The sequence below is a fragment of the Lonchura striata genome, chromosome 2 (genome assembly GCF_046129695.1).
Source record: "Lonchura striata isolate bLonStr1 chromosome 2, bLonStr1.mat, whole genome shotgun sequence".
Classification (NCBI taxonomy): Eukaryota; Metazoa; Chordata; class Aves; order Passeriformes; family Estrildidae; genus Lonchura; species Lonchura striata.
The window spans coordinates 112,348,281-112,368,594 of record NC_134604.1 but is presented as its reverse complement, the minus strand read 5'-3'; the positions used below and the strand labels follow the sequence as shown (position 1 = coordinate 112,368,594).

The 20,314-nt window shown below is 43.2% G+C and overlaps 1 protein-coding gene across 1 annotated transcript in view; it reads left to right on the top strand.

The window, feature by feature from the left end:
* Positions 1–9,506: 9,506 nt before the first annotated feature.
* The window catches only part of SLC37A1 (solute carrier family 37 member 1), a 35,340-nt gene continuing 24,532 nt past the window's right edge, over positions 9,507–20,314 (top strand). The window contains exons 1-7 of the mRNA XM_077781692.1: positions 9,507–9,660; positions 10,438–10,531; positions 13,743–14,031; positions 15,745–15,826; positions 16,662–16,782; positions 18,682–18,760; positions 19,572–19,707. Of these exons, the coding sequence (XP_077637818.1) occupies positions 13,976–14,031; positions 15,745–15,826; positions 16,662–16,782; positions 18,682–18,760; positions 19,572–19,707 (474 nt within the window). The 5' untranslated portion in view covers positions 9,507–9,660; positions 10,438–10,531; positions 13,743–13,975. The remainder of the gene's footprint in view (positions 9,661–10,437; positions 10,532–13,742; positions 14,032–15,744; positions 15,827–16,661; positions 16,783–18,681; positions 18,761–19,571; positions 19,708–20,314) is intronic.

The following is a 20,314-nucleotide window of genomic DNA, read 5'->3' as shown; positions in this document are numbered from 1 at the left end:
CCTGTGTCACTGCTCTGGGTGACCCTGCCTTGGCAGGGAGTTGGACTGGGTGATCTCCAGAGCTCACTCCAACCCTCTGCCTCTCCCCGTCAGCTTTTCCCAGCCAGTGCCTTTTGTGTGTTGAAACTGGTGACATCTGGGATGTGACCTGAGACCCCCTCAGCCTTCTGAGAGCTCCCAGCAGTTCAGCTGGTCTGGCCTGAAGACAACATTTCAGAATTTAAACCCATTCCTCCACCTAGGTTCTTTCATTTTTGAGTGGGTTTACTGATGTTCACAAATTACCAGTATACTATTTTAAATGCAGGTGAACCCGGTGGGAAGAAATTATGATGTCTGACTCCAGTTCAGAAGGCTGAATGATTTCTTTATTATAACTATACTATAGTACATTAATATACTTATTTAAAGGAGATACTAAAACACCATACCTACTTTTTCTAACTACCATATATAACTCCCTCACAACTCATGATGCTGTCCCGAGAGTCCAGCCACAGGTGGATTGGATTGGCCATCAGGCTCAAACAACCTTCATCAGAATCCAACCAAGCAATCAACCCAGGTAAACAATTCTCCAAACACATTCCACATAGGAAAAACAAGAACTAGAAATAGAAACAGTTTTCTCTTTCTTCCCTCTGAGCTCCTCTATGAAAAAGTCCTGAGAGAGAGAAGAATGTGCTTGCCACGATACACTTTTTGTTTTCTCTCATACAGGAGTCAGGAAAACCACCTTACCATCACTTTGCATAGTAATTTAATGGCCAAGGATTCACAAGAGGAGCCAGGCAAGGAAGGATATGCTTAGTGAAAAGCAGTGAGCTAGACAAGCACTGGGCAAAGCAGGTGATGCTTCTGAGGTAGACAGGATTGGCAAGTGGCTGGAAAATGGGTGGTGGTCACCCTATGCCCTAAATCACAGCTCCACCACAAAAACCAGAAGAAAAACAGGGTCATCACTATATAAAGATACGCCATATTCAGGTGGGTTTCTTCCTTTTCATAGGTAGGAATCTAAATAGCCAGTATTTAAATAACGTATTAAAAAGTTATCACTTCTGTGGCAAATCTTTTTGTCTTCAGTTGGGTAAAGATGAAAAGGAAGAGGCTATTGCTAAATACCTCTGTGTTCATAGGAAACATTCCAGCTTTTGAGTTAATGTCCAGTTACTCATTTGAGAGCACTTTGCCTTTGAAGCAGTTAACAATGCTGAAATTAAATTTTGTTAGCTGTCAGAACATTACACACTTATTGACTCCAAACTGGATGGTTATTTCTCTTTCCTGCACACTCCCAGCATTTGACTAGGGAAGCATAATTTGCATAATGTACTGTTAATAAGCAATTGCAGAATATGCAAACTACTGCTCTGCTCATCTCCTGCAGAGCTGACATGAGTGCACATCTTGATGAGGCCTCTGTTTCTCCCTTGCACCTAAGATTGGCTAAATTCTTTTATCTATGATAAGGCAACGTCTCTAATTACAAAAGTGCTCACTTGGTCTGTCATGGTAAATTAATTCTAAGCAGCCACTGAGGCTCAGAGTGACAAGGGAATTAATGTTGGGAGTGCATAGGGAGGTGCTCCCTGCTAAACTCGATGACAACAATAACCAGACGTGTCTTTTGGCCTGGAAGGTGACGTGGCTCAGGGAACAGCTGTGACACAAACAGGAAGCAGTGACAAGACATCAGTGACAAGACATCAGAGCCACTCCCCTGGATGACCACTAATAATAATAATTAACTGCTCTTGCTTATTGTTTCAGAGTTCTGAAGAAGGAAAAGGGTCTGAAGCAGCTCACTTTTCTGGAGAAGCACTAAGAACTCTTTCTTTATACAAGTTAAACTGCTCAGCACCCAGAAGTGGCAGATAGAATGTTTTCACAACAGGATCATTTTACTTAAATGAGGGAGGCATCATTTAAAGTTTTCTATACCTAGAAATTGTCTTGTGAGGACATCTACAGCTTCTATATAATCAATGACATGAAGAATTTATTTTGTCGTTTCTTGCCTTCTAGTTGAATTTGGATGTATTTCAACGTCAGATTAAAATTAAGCTTCAGGTACATCACTGAAAGGAGGTCTGCTATCATCCTTATTTTCCTGTTCTTTTCCCTTTTCTGTCAGAGAACCAATATTCCTAAGGTCCTGCTGATCTTATAGACAAATTTCCTTTGTCCAAAGTCCTGAGAGGGTAATTTGTGCTCATTACCTGCTCTGCCCTTGCTGCTGGCTGAGCTGGCAGCTGCCAGCACTGCCTGCCAGTCACCCTGGCAGGGACAGCAGAAAATGCCACAGCTGTGAGTGGCCCTGAGGAAGCTCCTGGTTTGAGTTTGACAGAAGCCCCACAGGGAGTCAGAGCTCCACTAAAACCCAAAGCCATTGCTGCCAGAGGTGCTTAAAAACAGGGGGAAGGAAAAGGCTGCTGGAATGATGATATCAGAAGGTACCTCCCATGGGAGAGGAAAGCCCTGGATGTCCTTTTATCCTGCCTTGCAGATCCTCACTTTGATTTTAAGCTCCTCTTTTGTTTTTCAGCTCCTCTGCAGAGAGAAATGGCCAAAAAGCACTTTTAAGGCCAGTTATGCTCCTGTTACTCCTTGGGCTTTAGTCTCTCTTAGGAGGGGGAGACTTTTGCAGTTCAGGGGTTTTGCAGGGAAAATTCTGCTGTGCCAGGCCTGTGAAACAACCTGAACATTTCCTTCCAGCACTGACCAAGCTCTGAAAACACACAATGGACATTCAAAACTACAGGACTATATGTTGACCTCTGTGTTACACTCAGTGTCCTGCTTCAAAGGGGTGATAAAAATACAGCAGGGTATTGTAAATGCAGGCAAACCCAATGGGAAGAAATGACTATGTCTGACTCAATTCAGAAGGCTGAATGATTTCTTTACTCTAACTATGCTAAGATACATTAATATACTATATAAAAAGGAAGATACTAAAACTACATACTATTTTCTCTAACCCTAACACAACTCATGACCCTCTCTGAGAGTCCAGCCACAGGAGGATTGGATTGGCCATCAGGCTCAAACAATCCTCACCAGAATGCAAACAATCAGCCCAGGTAAACAATTCTCCAAACACATTCCACATAGGAAACACAAGGAGCAGAAATAGAAATTGTTTTCTCTTTCACTTCTTTCTGTGCACCTCTATGAAAGATCCTGAGAGGGAGAGAAATGTGCTTGCCACAGCAGGGTGCACACACAGCCTCTGATGTGGTAAAGGCAGCATGCTGCTTAATTCCCACATGGTGCATTTGGGAATTCCTGCCCTCCAGGAGCTCACTTCTCTGCCCCTGTCCTACCATGCTTCCTTCTTCCAGGGGCAGTGCCTCTGCTCCAGCTTTTCTCCACCCTGCCAGCAGTGGGGCTTTAGGGAGCTGCCTTTTCATCTTCTGCCATCAAAATTACCAGGATGAGTGGAGATCATTTGCCTGACTCACAGGTTGGTTTCCTCACTTCACACATTACTCAACTACTCCTGACAGAGTTGGTGACTCTGGGAGGGTCAATCCTTGGCACTGAAGTCAGTTTGAGTTTTGCTCTGGGCTCAATTAGAGATGCAGGTGACCCTTTTGGTAAGATAGACCTGGGCAGGATAATGTCTTTTGACAAGACTTTAAAGAACAGAAATCTTCAAGGAAATATTTTTTCTCTCTTAGAAGACAGTAATTTCCATCTTTCTCCCTATAAAAGTGTAATGCGTGGCTGGTAACAGATATTAACAAAGTGTCAACAGGAACTGTCAGGAAAAACCTAATGAAATGAGATCTGTTCCTCCTGACACTTAAATATAAACCAGATTGTTTTCAACAGCCTTTTGGAGGAAAAATGTGGGATTATGAAATTGAAATAATATCCTAAGGGGAGTTCTTGTTTGGGAATATACATTTCAGGTCTTTTTAATATTCTGCAATATCATCGGGCACACTTTCAATATTTTCTGAGATAATGGGAACAAACAGTGGACAAAGTGGAATTTACTGTCACTAACTTCCATATACTGTTTTTTTTAATCCAATTGAGAATTAAGCAAGATTTTGAAATGTCAAAATCCTTTGCAAAATGGGAACTTCTCACCACATAGCTCTTTTTAAGCTCTTTACAGGCAAAATGAAATCTGCTTACTCTGTGTGTATGCCAAGTAGATAGCCTCTTTTTGTGCTCATAACAAAGTCAGAAGAACAAGCAAATGACCTTTCTAGCCACTCAGTTTACAACTGCCTCCTCTAAATACAATTAACATTGCATATCCTGAAGGCAGGACTATTCAAAAACCTAAGTTTGTGTGAAAGCCATTCTTGAAATACAGATAATGCTTTTTTAGTCTCTTGGCTAAATATGACCTTTCATTTCCCTCCTGCAGATTATCCAAGGGAAAGTGTTGTATTTACATCCTGCCTCCCATTTCTCTGACCTCACTGCTCAATTTGAAGTACAGGCTGCATTCCATTCTTCAGACATCTGGGAAAACTGTCAGGTTTTCTCCTTTTACCTAAGGGGTTTTCCTTTCCACTAAAGTGCAGTGAGGATGTACAGAGGTCCCTTTGGTTCCATTTAGGAAATTGTTGCTGATGTCTTTTCTCAAGACTTTGACAACAGTCAATGTTACTAGTGATACCAAGAAAGCAGTTGGCATTTATGAGAGGAAAAAAAAGCCTTATGGTCAGTATAAAAATAAAGCAGCACCAATATTACAATTTTCTCTATTTTTCTCTGGAAGTGTTTTTGGTTGTTTTTCTTTCTTTCTTTTTTTTCTTTTTTTTTTAACATTAAATAAAACCCCAAGCCTAATCTTCTTTATTCAGGCAGAGCTAGTAATGACATAAAGCTCAAGCAGTCCAATCCTTTTGTCTATACCCCCTGAAGTCCTAATCTGATAATTCAGAATTAATTCAATAGACAATAATGAAATGATTGAGGTAGATGGGACTAATCTGCTGTCTCCTCATTCCTGTCAGCTTGAATGCCTTTGAACATCCTCTTCTTATTCATGACTTGCAAGGCAATTGCTTTAGTGCAAGCTCTGTTCTGGTCTGCTTTCTATTTTACCATGGCTCTGATATTTGATTTCTGCTACAATATGCCTCAGTGCTCCCTCCTCATCTAACTACCCATCAGTGATCAAGTCTGCAAGCAAGGAGAAGGGAAATCTGCCAGCAGCCTACTGCCTAATTCACTGTTTATTCCCCAGCAATTGCTTTTGTAGCCGTATCTTGCACTTCCACCCAGTTCTTCAGGAAATTTAAGAGTAGAAATAAGGGCAAAATAACAAGAAAAACTATCCCATTTCCTGCAGGAAGCAAAATAAAATTCTACAAGATAAGTTCCTCAAAATAGATTCACATTTTTTAACAGACAATGGTCTACTTGATGTTTCACAGATTCCATCTATAACAATACAGCTTGGTTTGTGTTTTGGCTTTGGTTGTGTTTTTGTTATTTGGTTGGTTTTGTTTTAAATTCTTCATTCTCAGAACATTCCTGTTCATTTTTCTGTGAGCAGGTGGCTGAAGGTGTGAGAGCTGCTCCAGGGAAGCTCCATCCCTGCTACAGGAGCCACGGATCCCAGGCCACAAGCTCTGCCCAGGGCTGCCTTCAGCAGATCCCCAAAAAACACCACTGCTGCTACAGCCCCTTTTTAAACAGATCCTTCCTTTGACAGCATGAGGTGGTTTAACCATCCCACTCTCCAGCCCTCTGGAAAGCCTTGGGAAGGTCAGAGTCTGATAGACAACTCACAGGTTTCAGATAAATGCTGTTATTTCTGTCTCCTCCAGGCTGACCAGTATCTATCTTTATGTAGGCATTTTTAAATACAGTTTTACTGCCCCTCTCTGCCCGTGTTCCACAGGTTGCAGGGTGTTTTCTTTGTAAGTCATCTTTAGTACTCAGGTACTGCCCTGCTCTGCCTGGGGAAAAGCCTGGCCCACTGCTCTTGTCTGCTGGTGTCTTTTCCTAAAGCTACCAGCTGGTGCTTCCTGGATTTCTGGCAAGATACAAGCAATGAAAGTACCACTGTGGAAATTCTGTGGTTATGTTAGTGTGGCACTGAGCCAGCACTGTTTTCTCAACAGGCAGGATGTAATGTGCTAACTCAGCTCGACAGGTTCCAGCCCCTCCAAGTGCCCATCTACTCCCAAACATACAGGCACAGCCTTCAAAGCCTCTCTTTTTTTGGCTCCTTTGGATTTTTTTTTTTTTTTTTTCTGCCAAAGCTCAATGGCAGGTTATATCTGAATTGCACCCAGTGCTGATGTCAACTGCTTATACAATATTCCAGCTGCTCTGTTGGGAAAACAAAGCCTGTAAAACTAATAAAGGCAACCAAAAACTATGATTATATCAGTTCTCAGAACCCTGCTACTTGTCGGGAATAAAGTCTAAGTAAATATCAATTCTTAGATAGTCAAATATTATTTAACAACCCATTATTATGTAAATAAGTTATGAATTTTTTTATTCCCCTAAGACGAAGTGATCACTCTGGCCAAACATAATCTTTTCCAACTGTGCAATTATGAATAATAAAAGGTATTTTTTATGCAATTTACTGTAAAGAAAATAAATCTTTTAATCAGCTAAGGGATGCAAGAGTTGGCATCCAGACCTCTGCTCAGCCAGCATGACCTGTTCAGTGAAGGAAAGATGACACTAGCATCCACTTACTTCAAAGCATTTTGCTTTGTCTGGACTTGAGGAGTTAAGAGCACCACTTGTGAAAGTAAAATTTTACTGCCAACTGGGAAATTAGATTATCTCTTCTGAGAGAAGCACCATCACAAGCACATGAAAGCATCTGCCAACTCATACATCTTTACTTCTGTTTGCTTTTGCAGACAAGAACTCATCCTTTTCTATTTCCTCTGGTACGAACGTTGCCAGGCTTAAAAAGCCAAACCACTGCCACGCTTTCTACCCATCACAACAATTTTCTGGACCAAACCCTTCATTTGTGCTTCCTTCTGGAAAGCAATTTGCTAAGAGTGATTCCTGTTTGTATTTTCTGTGAGGCTCTACATTACACATGTTATTTTAAACCTTGTGGGTATGTGTTCTGTTTTTTTAACCACGTAGATCTCCTTTTATCTCTGCCCGACCTCTGGCCCCTCTGTGAGGTTGTTGTGCAAGCAGCAGCACGAGCTCCTGCTGCTGCCTCTCCCTGTATTCCTACTTATTTCATGGCTTCTGGCAAGTGGAGCTGCTGGTGACCCACGCTGGCATAGCAGAGACAGCAGCTGTGCCAAGTCTGGCAGCCAGCAGGTTTCAGTGATGCCAAGGGAATGGATTACAGGAAACATTTATTTGAATGGGAGATGCAGTTTCTACTTTAAGTATGAAAAATATCAGGGTTTTCTGGGGCTCTTTAGCTCGTGCTTTTTGCAAGCTGCTTGTTAACAGAACAGTAAGATACTCAAGCAAGGTTAAATTCTTTAAGGAATTTTAAAAGGGCCAAGGCAACAGAAATTTTTTTAAGAATGAGGATTTGACATGATGATGAATAGCTGTTATGATAATTTGGGATGGCTAACCATGTATACAGATGCACTGTGATGGGTCTGACCTTTTCTGCTGTAAGAAGACAAATCTTTTTTCTTGTGTGTGTGTCTGACTAGACAGTGCCTGGGTTTCTTCTGGTGTTGGTGCAGAAGTGCAGCACATGATTCATGCAAATCATCTCCTCAGAAGGTAAGACTGCTGATAATCAAAAGCAGTGCATTAACTTTCCAAGTAGGACATTTGTAACATTTGGAGAATTATTTTTTTTTAAATCTCTGATTTACTACCTGCAAGTCTCAGCAAGAAAGACAGAATCAACATTTGTCACCAACAAGCTTTAAAGCAGCAGATTTTACAGCACCCACCTGCATTTGCAATGGTTCAGGTAACACTCTGAAACCCTGATTCTGCAAATGTGAAAGTAAGGGTGAAGGGTTCCTTTACTGCCTGGGAGAAGGTGAAGGAAAGATGCCCTGGGATCATGGAGCAAAGCTGAGCATGTGGCTAAATGTTTGACATGTGGGGCCCAAGGAACATCACACTGGGAGTCAGAGTTTCTTTTATTTATATTCCCAGCAGAGGCAGTGCAAGGTGAGAGCAAAAGAGAACAACATTGGACACTTCAGTGAGCGCCTTAAGGGAGTCACTTGTCAGGCATGTGGTGCTCTACAAGGGACAGACTTACACAGATAAACTTAAACCTGAGTGAGATAACTTCAGCAGCTTTTCAGTCTTGGATGAAGGAAATAGCACAGGGTTTTTTGCTCTGGTCAGGTGGCCATGATGAATAAATACACTGGCAGCAGGAAGTGTGCATTTATATAAATAAACTGACCTTTGATATAGGGTTTCTGAAACACTGCAGGATCATGAAACCAGGAGTCAACTAAAGTAAATGCATTTTCTTCTTTAATGAAGTCCTGCTGAACGTTTCCCTCGGCTTTCAGATGATCTGTGAATGTTTGGTACCAGAAATACCTTCATGTGTGTCCGACAGGGAAGCAGCTGTGCACACCTGCCAGGCTGGGGGCTGCCTGCCTGGGGATCCCACTGGCAGTGCTGGGCAGTGCAGATGGGTCCAGCCACCACCCTGGAGCACCTGCAATGGAAGAGGCTGCCGGGGTGACAGATGGGGACAGCAGGTACAAGGGAACATCTTTTCCCTCTCTGGCAGGACAGAGGTGAGCTGGGGCCCTGCCAGAGTAGGGGCAGCAGTTCACAATCAAAGAATGGTCAGGCTGGAAGGGACCACAGTGACTCACAGGTCCAACCACCCTGGTGGACATGGCACGGGAATGTGTCCAGATAGTTCTGGAGTATCTCCAGTAAGGGAGAGTCCACACCCTCTCTGGACAATCTGTCCCAGTGCTTGGTCACTATTTGGGTGGAACTTCCTGGGCATCAGTTTCTGCCCATTCCTCTTGTCCTGTTGCTCAGCATCAACAAAACAGAGCCTGGATCAATCGTCTTGGAACACTTCTTTAGCTATTTATACACATTAACGAGGTGTCCTCTCAGTTGTCTCCTTATAGGCTGAACAACCCCTGCTCCCACAGCTTTTTCTCATCACAGAGATACTCCAGTCCCTTCACCTTCGAGGCTGAACAAGCTCTGCTCCCACAGCTTTTACTCAACACAGAGATACTCCAGTCCCTTCATCTTCGAGACTGAACAACCTCTGCTCCCACACCTTTTACTCAACACAGAGATGCTCCAGTCCCTTCATCTTCGAGGCTGAACAACCTCTGCTCCCACACCTTTTACTCAACACAGAGATGCTCCAGCCCCTTCATCTTCGTGGCCTCCGCTGGACCCGCTACAGGAGCTCCACATCTCTCTTGTCTTTAGGAGCCCAGAGCTGCACACAGCACCGCAGAGGCGCTTCGCCGGGTCCGAAGAGAGGCGCAGGAGCAGCTCCCTGCCCGGGCACTGCCCTTCCCAAAGCCAAGGCTGCCCTCGCAGGCTCCTCCCGCGGCGGGGAGGGGCCGAGGCCGCCGGGCCCCGCCGCGCAGCTCGGGCGGCGATCCGCAGCCGCGCCCGGCCCGGCCGCTCGGCTCGGCTCGGCAGGCTGGCAGCGAGAGGGAAGCAGGAGGAAGCGGAGGGAAGCAGGAGGCGGCAGCGGCAGCAGCAGCCCGGGTAGGCTGTGCGGGCGGCCCGGCGCACCTGCCGAGCCCGCGGCGGGGGCGGAGCGGGGGCGGCTCCTCGGCCGCGGGGCCGCTCGGGAGCGCCGGGCCGGGAGCGGCGGCTGAGGGGCCGGGCGAGCCGTCACCCCGCCGGCCACCGCCGCTCCGCCTGCTTTTGTCTCCTTCCCTCCCGTTTGTTTCTCCCCGGAGCCCCCATCCTGCTGGACGGGGAGGGTCGTTTGGGAGGCGCTGCTCGGTTCCGGGGGTGGCACCGCGGGGATGCCGGTGGGACCCGGGGCAGAGCCCTGCCCTGCCCTGCCGGTGGGACCCGGGGCAGAGCCCAGCCCTGCCCAGCCCAGCCCTGCCGGCGGGTGCCTGCCCCGTCCCCGGCTGGGCTCCGCTGCCCTTGACCTTTGGGATGGCCGGAGCCGCCTGCTCGGTCCTGCGGCTCGCTCCTCTGTGGCTGAACCCTTTCCCCACTTAAATAGAAGGAACGCGGCTATTTAAAGCGCCGGAGTGATGGATTTGGCGGCTTCAGGCTCAGGTGCAGAGCTGCCGGGTATTAAGCACAATTTGCATTTGTTGCGCCTGTGTGCGAAGGCGCTGTGAGCCCTCAGGGACAGCCCGGGGAGGGTTTGGTTTGCTTTGCTTTGCTTTGCTTTGCTTTGCTTTGGTTTGGTTTCTGCAGACACAGAAATTCATCTCAGCCCCGGGGGAGCTGCGCTGTGCCGGGCAGGACCTTCCCTCTGCCTGTCCAGCGCCTCTGATCCCGCCTTTGCCGTGTTTGCAGGGGAAAAAGCCGCTCCCCAGCCACCGCTTCCCTGAAACAGGGAGGAAGGTATGCTTCAGCCACTGCAGACAAGGAGCAATACCAAGTTTGGAAGGTAAATATGGTTTCAAAGTAAATACGAGAACATGGCTTTGTACATTGTGGTACGGCAAGGAGGAAGTGGAGGGGTTGGTTTCGCTGTCGGCAGAAATAGTTGCTGAAAACGAAAGAGTGTAAAACAAGTTTGAGTGACTGGATGGGACGTTGTCCTTGGGCTTCAGCAGTAAAACTGAAATATAAAAAATTGTATTGATAAACCACTGGTTATGTGCTGTAGCCTTTTAGTGTGATTTCTGAAGTATAGCTTGGTTAAAATCTGCTTCTATCTACAGTAAAAGGTGAAATTTCCAACCTTCTATCACCTAAAACAGCGTTAAAAGAATAAAGTAGGGGTTTATTAAAAAGGCTTTCAAAGGAAACACCTTGGGCAGTTCAAGAGCCTGGCCAAGGCTACATCCACGACGGAGGACAGGTCACTACTTTTCACACTTTTATAAGTTTTGGTCCATTTCCATATTGTGGTTAATTGTCTAATTACAGCTTCAGGTTATGAACTCGCATCTCCCAGATTGCTCTCCTCAATTTGCCATTGTTTGTACTTTTTGGGCCTGAAGCTGCAATGGTTCTTGGACTGGAAAAGGATTTTTTTTTTTTTTTTTCCAAAACACTTGCTAACATTTTATACGAAGTTCAGAGTTCTATACTAATGCAGTACAGAATCTGGAAAATATGAAAGCTAAAACTTAGGGCATCATCTGGAGGATATTTTTTGTGTTTATTAAAATGCACGTGAGTGTCAGAGGAACTTAAAAATATGTGGAGACAGAAACAAGTTATTGAGATGTAAATGAGAACTCGGGTGTTTCTGCCTGCAGTACATAAAATGAAATCAACCCCTGTCAAATAGAGTTAGGCTGCAGTTCTCTCTGTGCTGCTGATAGTCCAGTCATCTTTGCTGGGAGTGGCTGGGATCCTTGTGATGGGATTTATCCTGAGGCTACACTGCTGGGAGGTGGTGTATGATCTGTGCACAGATGTGCAGCCTGGCGTGGCCATTGAGCACTGAAACCTTTTGTAAGATGTGTGAAGTCTTTTCCTGTTTGCACTAGAGCTGTTAAATAGTAACATGCTAAACAATTGCTTTGCTATAATGATAATTGCCCTGCCCTAGTCTTTTTTAAGAGAACTGTTTAAGGAGGTATTTGACCTCAGGTGTTTGTTCTTTACTGGCTTCTCAGTTTTTTTTTTTCCCCCACTTGATATTTCTGTCACCTCGTTTGGTGTGGTTGGTGAAATCATTTTGATGTTTGGAGTGGACTGTAAGAGAGGATAAATGGGGTTTGGGATCACCCTGAAATGAATCTGTTACTGCTGGAGGCAAAATTAATTCCTGCTGTGAGCTACTTCTGCCAACCTCTTTTTCTCCTTACCTTTTTTCTCCCACTTGGAGCTATATGTGTCTCATTTCAACCAAACACAGTTACTGATGAGAAATAATTGTTTTGAAATTGGAATTTTGAAATCTGACCTAACTAGCCACCTGTGACTGTAGGGGGCAATGCCAGTTTTTAATCTTTGTCTTTATGCCCCTGCTGCCTTGGATTTATTCTGTGTGGCCATTTTGTGGCCATGGAATGAGTTAATATTCTTTATTGGATCATCTGTACTTCAGGGCAGGATTTCTGATGGATCAGGCACCTGAACCATGGCTGTAGGACTACAAGGTCTGACACAAGGGAGCCAGGGATCTTTATCTGGAGTTGGGAGGAGGGAGTAGGGTTGCACTTTCTCTCACCTCAGCAACCTCAGAGAGGAGATAGGAAACTTGTGTTGGGCGGGAATAATTATGGGGTTTGATTAATTGCACAATCTGATTCAGGGCCAGGGAGGGGGTGGAACATGCCAAACGAGATTAGCAAGTCAATTCACTTTTAGGGTAGAAAGGTGGCAAGCTGAACCAGGATGTTGTAGAAAAAATAGAGGTATGACAAAAATGTGTTAGCATCAAGGAGCAGAGCCTTGATCTTTTGGTGGGATACTCAGTTATATAAAGAGGGGGTAGTGTTCCTCTATTCCTGGGGATAAAGCCTGTGTAGGTGGTGAAGCTTTCATGTTGCCAGCTTGGATCTGGCAGATCCTGTTTGTTGTCACTTTACCTGGCTGAAGACATGCAGCTTTGATTTCTGTAGTAAGATGGGGCAGTGAAGATGAGAGGAGAGTCTCACACCTTCACCTGCCCTGTGGCAGCCCCTAAAATTCCCAGGTGAACACCAAACGTGGGTTTGGCAGTTCTGCTTTCTTGCTTTGGCTCACCTCCTGTTATTTACCAGGAGAGCTCATCCTGAATCCTACCAGCTTCCCATCAGGAGCATGGCAGTGGCTTGTGCTGGCACTGAAGAGGGCTGCCAGGAGGGTTGTGTGTCCTGGAGTGTCCCTGGATCCTGCTGGGATTGTGTGCCTGACTTTCAGTCACACCTTTTGCCTACGGCTCCTTTTGCCACCTGACTTGGCAGCTGCCAGTGCAGCCAGCTCCTGTTCCAGCATCTGGAATAAACTGGGAGGGTTTTGTTGTAAAGGGGCTTCAGCCCACGTTGGAACAAACAGGAAGAACTTTGTGAGAATTTAAACCAAACCACTGCAATCTCGCTCTTCTCTGTATTCTGAGGACACACACGGTCCTGCCTTCTCCCTTGTGCTGGTGTAGGGAGCTCAAGTGGGGAAAAAACTTGGTTTTTCCTTTTCCAAGGCTTTCTGACGATGTGGAGCTTTGTGCAGTGCTGATACTGCGCCAGGGGAATGGAAGAGGGAGAGCTGGTCAAGCCTTGCTGGCAGCATTGTTTAGGAGCACCCACTCTCAAGCTGGAGGAGTCTCTCATTCCAGGCTGGAAACACTACAGCCGTTTCTCAGCAAATGGCAAGCTCATGAATGTTTCTGATGTGCTCAAACAGATCTTTGTGAGCTGGGGAGTTGCCTGTTTGTAGTCATTCTGGGACAAAAGCTGAGTGTTCTGATATAAGCTGCCTTTGGATCAAGTTCTGAGTGCATCTTTCCTTTGTGTCTTCACTGCTTTTTACCATGCCCAGCTCTAAAAGTAAATTATAAAACAGTCAGAGAAGGCTGCAATTTATATAGGCTTAAAATTCTCCACTGCATTTTTGATGTGAAATTTAGTGAATTTACTTACCTCTAAAGTGGATAATTGCTGATTCAAATGTCATGATTAGAAAATAATCCAAATAACTCAACCAGACTATTTACTTACCAGCTTCTCTTATTTGAAGATCAGCAGTAAACAGACTGAAGGATTTGCCACGTCGTGACTGAAGGTAGAAGGAAAAAAAAAAAAAACCTGCAAGGAGATCAGCCCAGCAGCAGATATTCCACACTTGTGGAATCCAGAGGCTTTGGTGGATCTTTTTTACACTTCCAGAAGAACAAATAACTCTGCCACACGTCCATAATTGTGTCCCCTGAAGTCTGGTAGCAGCTGTAGTGTCGATGGCTCAGCTTCCTCCTGGGATCCGTTTCATCACTTCATTCTCACGAGATCAGTGGTAAGTTTGGAAGTGGTGGTGGTGATCCTTGCAGTGGACAGTGTGAATCTGTAACTGTTGCCTTGCTCAGAATTTTTGCTTTTTCATTGTTTAATGCATAGAGGAAGAGCAGACAGTCAGTTGTATGATAAATAAATATTGCTGACATTTATAAAATGAGATAATTTGCTGGGAAATCCAGGCAAACCCTTACTAGTCAGGCATTCTAGAAAATAAAGCCTTTTGTCCTTTTCTGTGCAAGGTATGTATTTGAAAGAATAAATTGCATTTTCAAGATCCTAGGTGGGAAGAGTGCCCAAGATTAGCTTCCTTTTCTTTGCCAGAGTGTATTTTCTCCCCAGTAATATGATGTGTGATACAGACTTGTAGAATTACAGTTTTAGTTCTCACTACTGCATTATTAAAAAGAACATAAAAAACAGCAAAAAAACCCTAGCAAAACCTAACAAAAATTAAATCCTCCTTGCATTAGGAAAAGTAATCCTGGAAGTTTTATGGCATCAGTTCATGTGGTTCCCAAGACAGAATACTGAGTCAATTGTGTGTGAATAACAAAAAAAAAAAACCAAAAAAAAAAACCCAAAAAAAAAAAAAACCCAAAAAAAAAACCCACCACAAATGGAAGATGGAGCACTTTCCATCTGAGCCATTTTATGACATTTTCACTAGTTGGGCAGCAGGAACAAATTGCAGTTTCATCCCTTGTGAGGATCTTTTCAGTCATGAGGGTGAATAACTCTTCTCGGGGAATGACTTTCTTTCCTGTGAATATGCCAGAATTATAAAACGGAACCCTGGTTATGTAAAAGTTCATAGGGCAAAAGATTATTGGAAAAGGTTAATTAAAAATCAGGGACTGTATTAGGCAGTGTGATATCAGATATTTATGTATACATATGTACTTACATTTACAGATGTTAATTTTAAGATTAAGGCTAGAAGGAGCCAGGAGACACACTTTAGGTACTTCTAAAAACACAAATCCACAAAATGCTCTCCTTAAACAACTGAAACTACAGATAGGGACTAGAATAGATCAGATTATTATCTTTGTTTAATGCTTGCACTGACAGTGAAATTAAGATGCCTTTTTAATTCAGCTGAACTGTAGAGAAAGACCCAAGGATCCCAGTGAGACACAAAGGAGAATTCCTTCCCAATCCCAAAGCTGCTCAATTCTGTTCATGTGCTGCAGTGTCAGTCCCATTGTCCCTCTCTGGAAATGACTGATTTCTGTTGTTAGAGGAAGGCAAAAGTAAAATCCTGAAAGCAGCAAGAAAAGAAGGAATTCTCCAAACTGATAATTAAGAGAGCCAACACTTATGTCCCAGCAATACCACCCAACCCAGCAAGACAGGGAGGTGTGGAATCTGACTCTGTGTGTTGAGCTGATGTTTAATAATTTTGAGCTGACATTTAATATCCCCCAGAGGAGGGTTGCACACCAGGCAGGTCAGCTCTGTGTGCTCAGGGCACTGCCACGTTGTCCTGCCTTTTCCCATGTACCACCAGGCTCCTCCCAAGGCCACATCAGAGCAGATGGGAAGCAGCATAACTGGAAGGGTGGGTCTTCAGGCTGCTGGAGAACTCAAAAAGTTTGTCTTCCACTATTCCAATATTATCAATGACTTGTGTAATGGTTTTGTGTGACTTCGTGCTAAAAGAAAATCTAAATAAAATTATTTACAATTTTTTTTTTCTTTTCTGTCATAGGTATAGAGCTTTCATTTTCTCTCTCACTTTCCTGCTGTATGCCAGCTTCCATCTATCAAGGAAGCCTATCAGTATAGTGAAGGTAAGAGAGGTGGTGTCCTTGTTTAAACATCCTCCTGCTCCTGTCAGACACGGATGTTGTTGTCTTTTTCAGTATTTCCTGTTGTGAAAGACAGGGTTAACCTTTAACTTGAAATGCCTTCAAGATGAGAGACTGATAAAGCTGGCTCACAGTGATATTTGCTTGATAAACTTTAGTGAGACCACACCTAGAATATTGCCTGTAAGTCTGGGGTTTGGGCTGGAAGCAGCTGTGTCTACAGATAATTAATGTGAATGAATCTAATTAGAGATATTTGAGAGGTTTGCATTCTTATGGTTGAGAAAAGTTGCTCTTAACTGATGAGTTAACATTCCAGTGGCATTTACAAGAGTGTTCCCAGTACTGCTCAGCATCATCGTCATCATTTTCTGTACCCTTGTGGCTGTTCCAGTGAAGCTTGATGACACAGATTCTCCAGTTCTGGGTTTGTAACTTTAATCTTCAGTGTTTATAACTTGCCAAACACAAACCAAATCCCCCAGTGCTGCATTGCATAAAACTGAGTAGTAACAGTGGGCAAAGTACTTGATGTTACTTGTTACATTAAGTATTTGCCCACTGTTACTGCTCAAGTTCAAAGATTTTCACTGTCAGAAACACCAGTTCACTGTAGAATGTTTTTTTTAACCATGTAATGGTGGCTTCACCCAGTAAAATACCAAGCAGTTAATAAGGGCCAGCAATTTTACTGATTTTGGTAGGTTTGACACAGGTACATATAAATTCAGAATTGTTAAATTTCTTGCTGTAGGAGAGTTATCAGTCCCCAGCTTGCAAGTGAATTTTCCATTTTCAAATGTCCTTTCTGTTTCAGGGAGAGCTGCATAAGCATTGTGCAAGTCAAGTTGAACTTGACTCCTACAAAGAATATGCTGCCCAGATCCAGCCTGTCAAAAAGCCATTTAATGCCTCTCAGTGTGGATGGGAGCCATTTGGTAAGGCTTGGCTTTCTTTGGCTTTGCATCTTTCTTTCCTAGTAATGATCTGATACTCATAATTCGATTATTAATTATTCATGATTAGCAATTTCTCCACATGTGAGGGATGTGCATGGAAGGGGTGTTTTCTTTTCCATGTCCTCACTGATTTCTCCACAGAAAGTGAAGTTGTGACTTGCCTTACATTTTTTTGCTACTTAAAGTCACTTAAACAAGTGATATTATTTTACTTGTTATATCTAAGAGATGGTTTCAGTAGATCCGTTTTCACTCAGAAAATGGGTTTTGTCTTTAGCCTGCATGCTTAGGAAAAAAGGGTATTTTATTCTTCCCAGAAGAATAAAATCAATTATTATAATTTTCTGCTTGTTTAATTCAATCAATCTTTTAAGTGAAATTACTTGGTGCTTATCTAAATTAGAACTTTGCAGAGTCCTTATCTGCCTGAAGGAATATATTTCTCAATTTTAATAAAGAAAAAGGGGAGACTTCATTGCAGGAGAGACTTAACAACTTACTGGATAGTTTATGAACCTGGCCTTTCACTTGAATAGAAAAAAATATTTGCCTACTGGACAACTAAATTTCAATTTAATTGTACTTGACTTTAAATGAGACTTTGAATCATTCCTTGACACTTTTATTGCTACCAGAAACAGTGAAACAGATTAGCCCATTCTGTCAATGTGCCAGTCCACCCCAGTCTGTGTAGCCATACATTCTAATTAGTTTTTAATTAGCAATTAAAAAAAAAAAAAAAAAAAAAAAAAGTCCTGCTCTCTTCAAAGATAATTAAAGATCTGAGCTCTGGGGTTTCTGGGTTTCTGTGGACAAAATCCAATATATGAAGTCCTGCTGCAGGGTCTACTGAAAACATTCAATCCCCCATGTGGGATGCATTTAAACCTGGAGAATGTTTCTTGTCCTTTGACCAAGGGGAGATTGAGTTTGGTTGTCTGAAATATTGATTGACTTTTTAATGGAGACTTCTCAGCCTAAATTTCCTCCTTTTTCCATGGCCTTTATTGCCAAGCTACCCCTTTGGAATGGCTCTTAGACTTGTTCTTTCAGGTATTTTTCTGGCAAAGCTGTGAGTTTTGCCAGAAAAACACTGGAGAAAGGAATTTGCTTTAATATCTGTGACTTCTTGCTCAAAGCCAATAGCAGTTGTGGCAATTTATTGCAAAATAAATGCACAAGCTGCCTGGGTATGAGCTCAAGTCTCTTGAGAGCTGACTTGGTGTTTCCATCAGGGTGGAGCCCCTTTGCTCCCTGTCCTGTCTGCAGTTCCCATTTAGGTGTGATTATGGTTGTTTGCTCTGCAGGGCAGAACTGCAGGGTTTTTTTAAACAGAGCTCTGTGCTTTGTGAATAGTTGGAAAATGAGATGCAAAAGGCTTTAAAAAAAAAACCTTAATATTTTAAATATTTAAGTAACTTAATATTTTTTAAAATATATAAAGCTTATTGTTTAAAAGTCTCTATGATGGTGGATTTTTTTTTAGACATTTTGACAATTAAGACCTCATGCTTTTGCAACTCATCTTACCACTTCTAATCAAGCCTGTTAAATTGGATTTTGAATTTTCTTTTGCCTAAGGCCTTTTAAGAAAAGGGCACCTTGCTAATAACTGATGTTTCTTCTCTTCCAAAATGCTGTTTTAAATAAGGTAGAGTTTAGGATGGACCTACCAATATTTTCCTAATATGTTGGAGGCCAAAGGGTATATTTTTTTTGTTAAATAAAACATTGGCAGAATGTTTGCTGAAGTCTAAATATGCCTATTGAAAATTGAATGTCAGTGCACATTCAGTAACTTTTTTCTTGTTATATGTAAAAATGGTTAGGAAGTAATTAGTACATTTAAAGTGATGATTTGTTTTGAAAATTTTTTAGATAAGAGCAACTACAAACAGCTGCTGGGAGCACTGGATTACTCATTTTTGTGTGCATATGCAGTTGGGATGTATTTAAGGTAAAACCCCACTCTCTTTGATGTTTAATTATGGTTGTTTGACTTTTGTGATACTGTGCTTTCCTGCTGCAGAGGTTCTGATGGAGAGTGAGAAGTTGATTGCTGAGGGCAAAAAACCCAGCATGATTCTGAGCCCCAGTGGTATCAATCTCTGATACACTGAAAGATTTTTACCTGCACCAATCTTGACTGCCTCGTGCAGGAATATTTTCCAGGTTGAAGTCTAGCCTGTTTTTTTTTCATCTAGAATGTTAATGAATCAGTCAATGAATCTCCAGTCAGTCTCTAAATTGCACTGATTGGGTTAAAATGATTGTCCTGGCTTTTTTGGTCAAAGAATGGGAGCAGACAACTCCTAAAAATAATACCAAATCCATCCTGAAGTGTGCAGTCTTAGCTGCTGTTTGGAGATGCATCTTTTTATTGACTAAGCCAGAACCTTCATGACTCGAGTTGTTAGCAAGGGAGACAAGTCTCACTTTCAATGGCTGGAGACACATAATTTGGAAAATGACTCTGTAAGTAAGTGACTTTGAATGTGCTCCAGATGAGTATCTTCCTGAAAGATGCTTGTGCAGATGTCAGAACTTAGCAATTAATGAACTTGAAGTGTTTTGTTATGTTTTTTTTTCCCTCTATCAAGTGCTAAAAATGGCTGTTTTGCTGCTGCTAAGGCAAGCAGAAGTTACCAGCGGAGGTTCTCCTCAACCAGAGTTAAACAACACAAAATATCCTTTATTTGTGAGGGCTTTTGGGGTGTGATCTCATTTTTAATGATGGCTTTTCTCTCTGTTTCCTCCCCTGTTCCAAGTGGACTCATCGGAGAGCGGCTGCCCATCCGCTACTATCTGACAGGGGGCATGCTCGCCAGTGGACTCTTCACTGCAATGTTTGGATTGGGTTATTTCTATAATGTGCATAATCTGTGGTTTTACATCATGGCCCAGGTAGGCACAGTGTTCATTTGGACACTCAGAGTTCCTCCCATGCTGCTCTTTAGGGTAATACTGGGGGTTTTTCACTTGCACTCAGTGATGAGTTGTTGGGTGGGAGGATGTAAATGCTGGAATATCCTGTTGATGACAGGCAGAAGTGACAGAGTGGGTACCCCCAGGCTTCATTTTTGAAAAATGGTGGTGGTTTGTTTTTTTTTTTTTTTTAGTGAAAGAAATCTTTGAAAGCAAATTAATATGTTTCAATCTGTGTCAAATCAGCAATCAGATCTTTGCAAGCAAATGGAATTTAGGTCAGGAGCAGGGTAGGGTTGGCACTGGGGCCATTTTGTTCAGGTCTGCACCTTGCACTGCTGCTTTCTGTGTTGTTGCAGTAACACTCTCCCCTCTGGCACATCTGCATGGCAGTGAGCAAGGTGACATGGAGAGATACTAACCTGGCACAGCACTGATTAATTGTCACCAATTAATCTCTGGAATCAGGGGTTTTCCAGGACAGGAAATGCTTCCTCTAGGGTTGAACAGTCTCTGCCCTGTGGGATGTGGTCAGTGAGCCCTATAACTCCAGGGTGGTGGGGGGGGTTCTCGCACCACCAGCCCC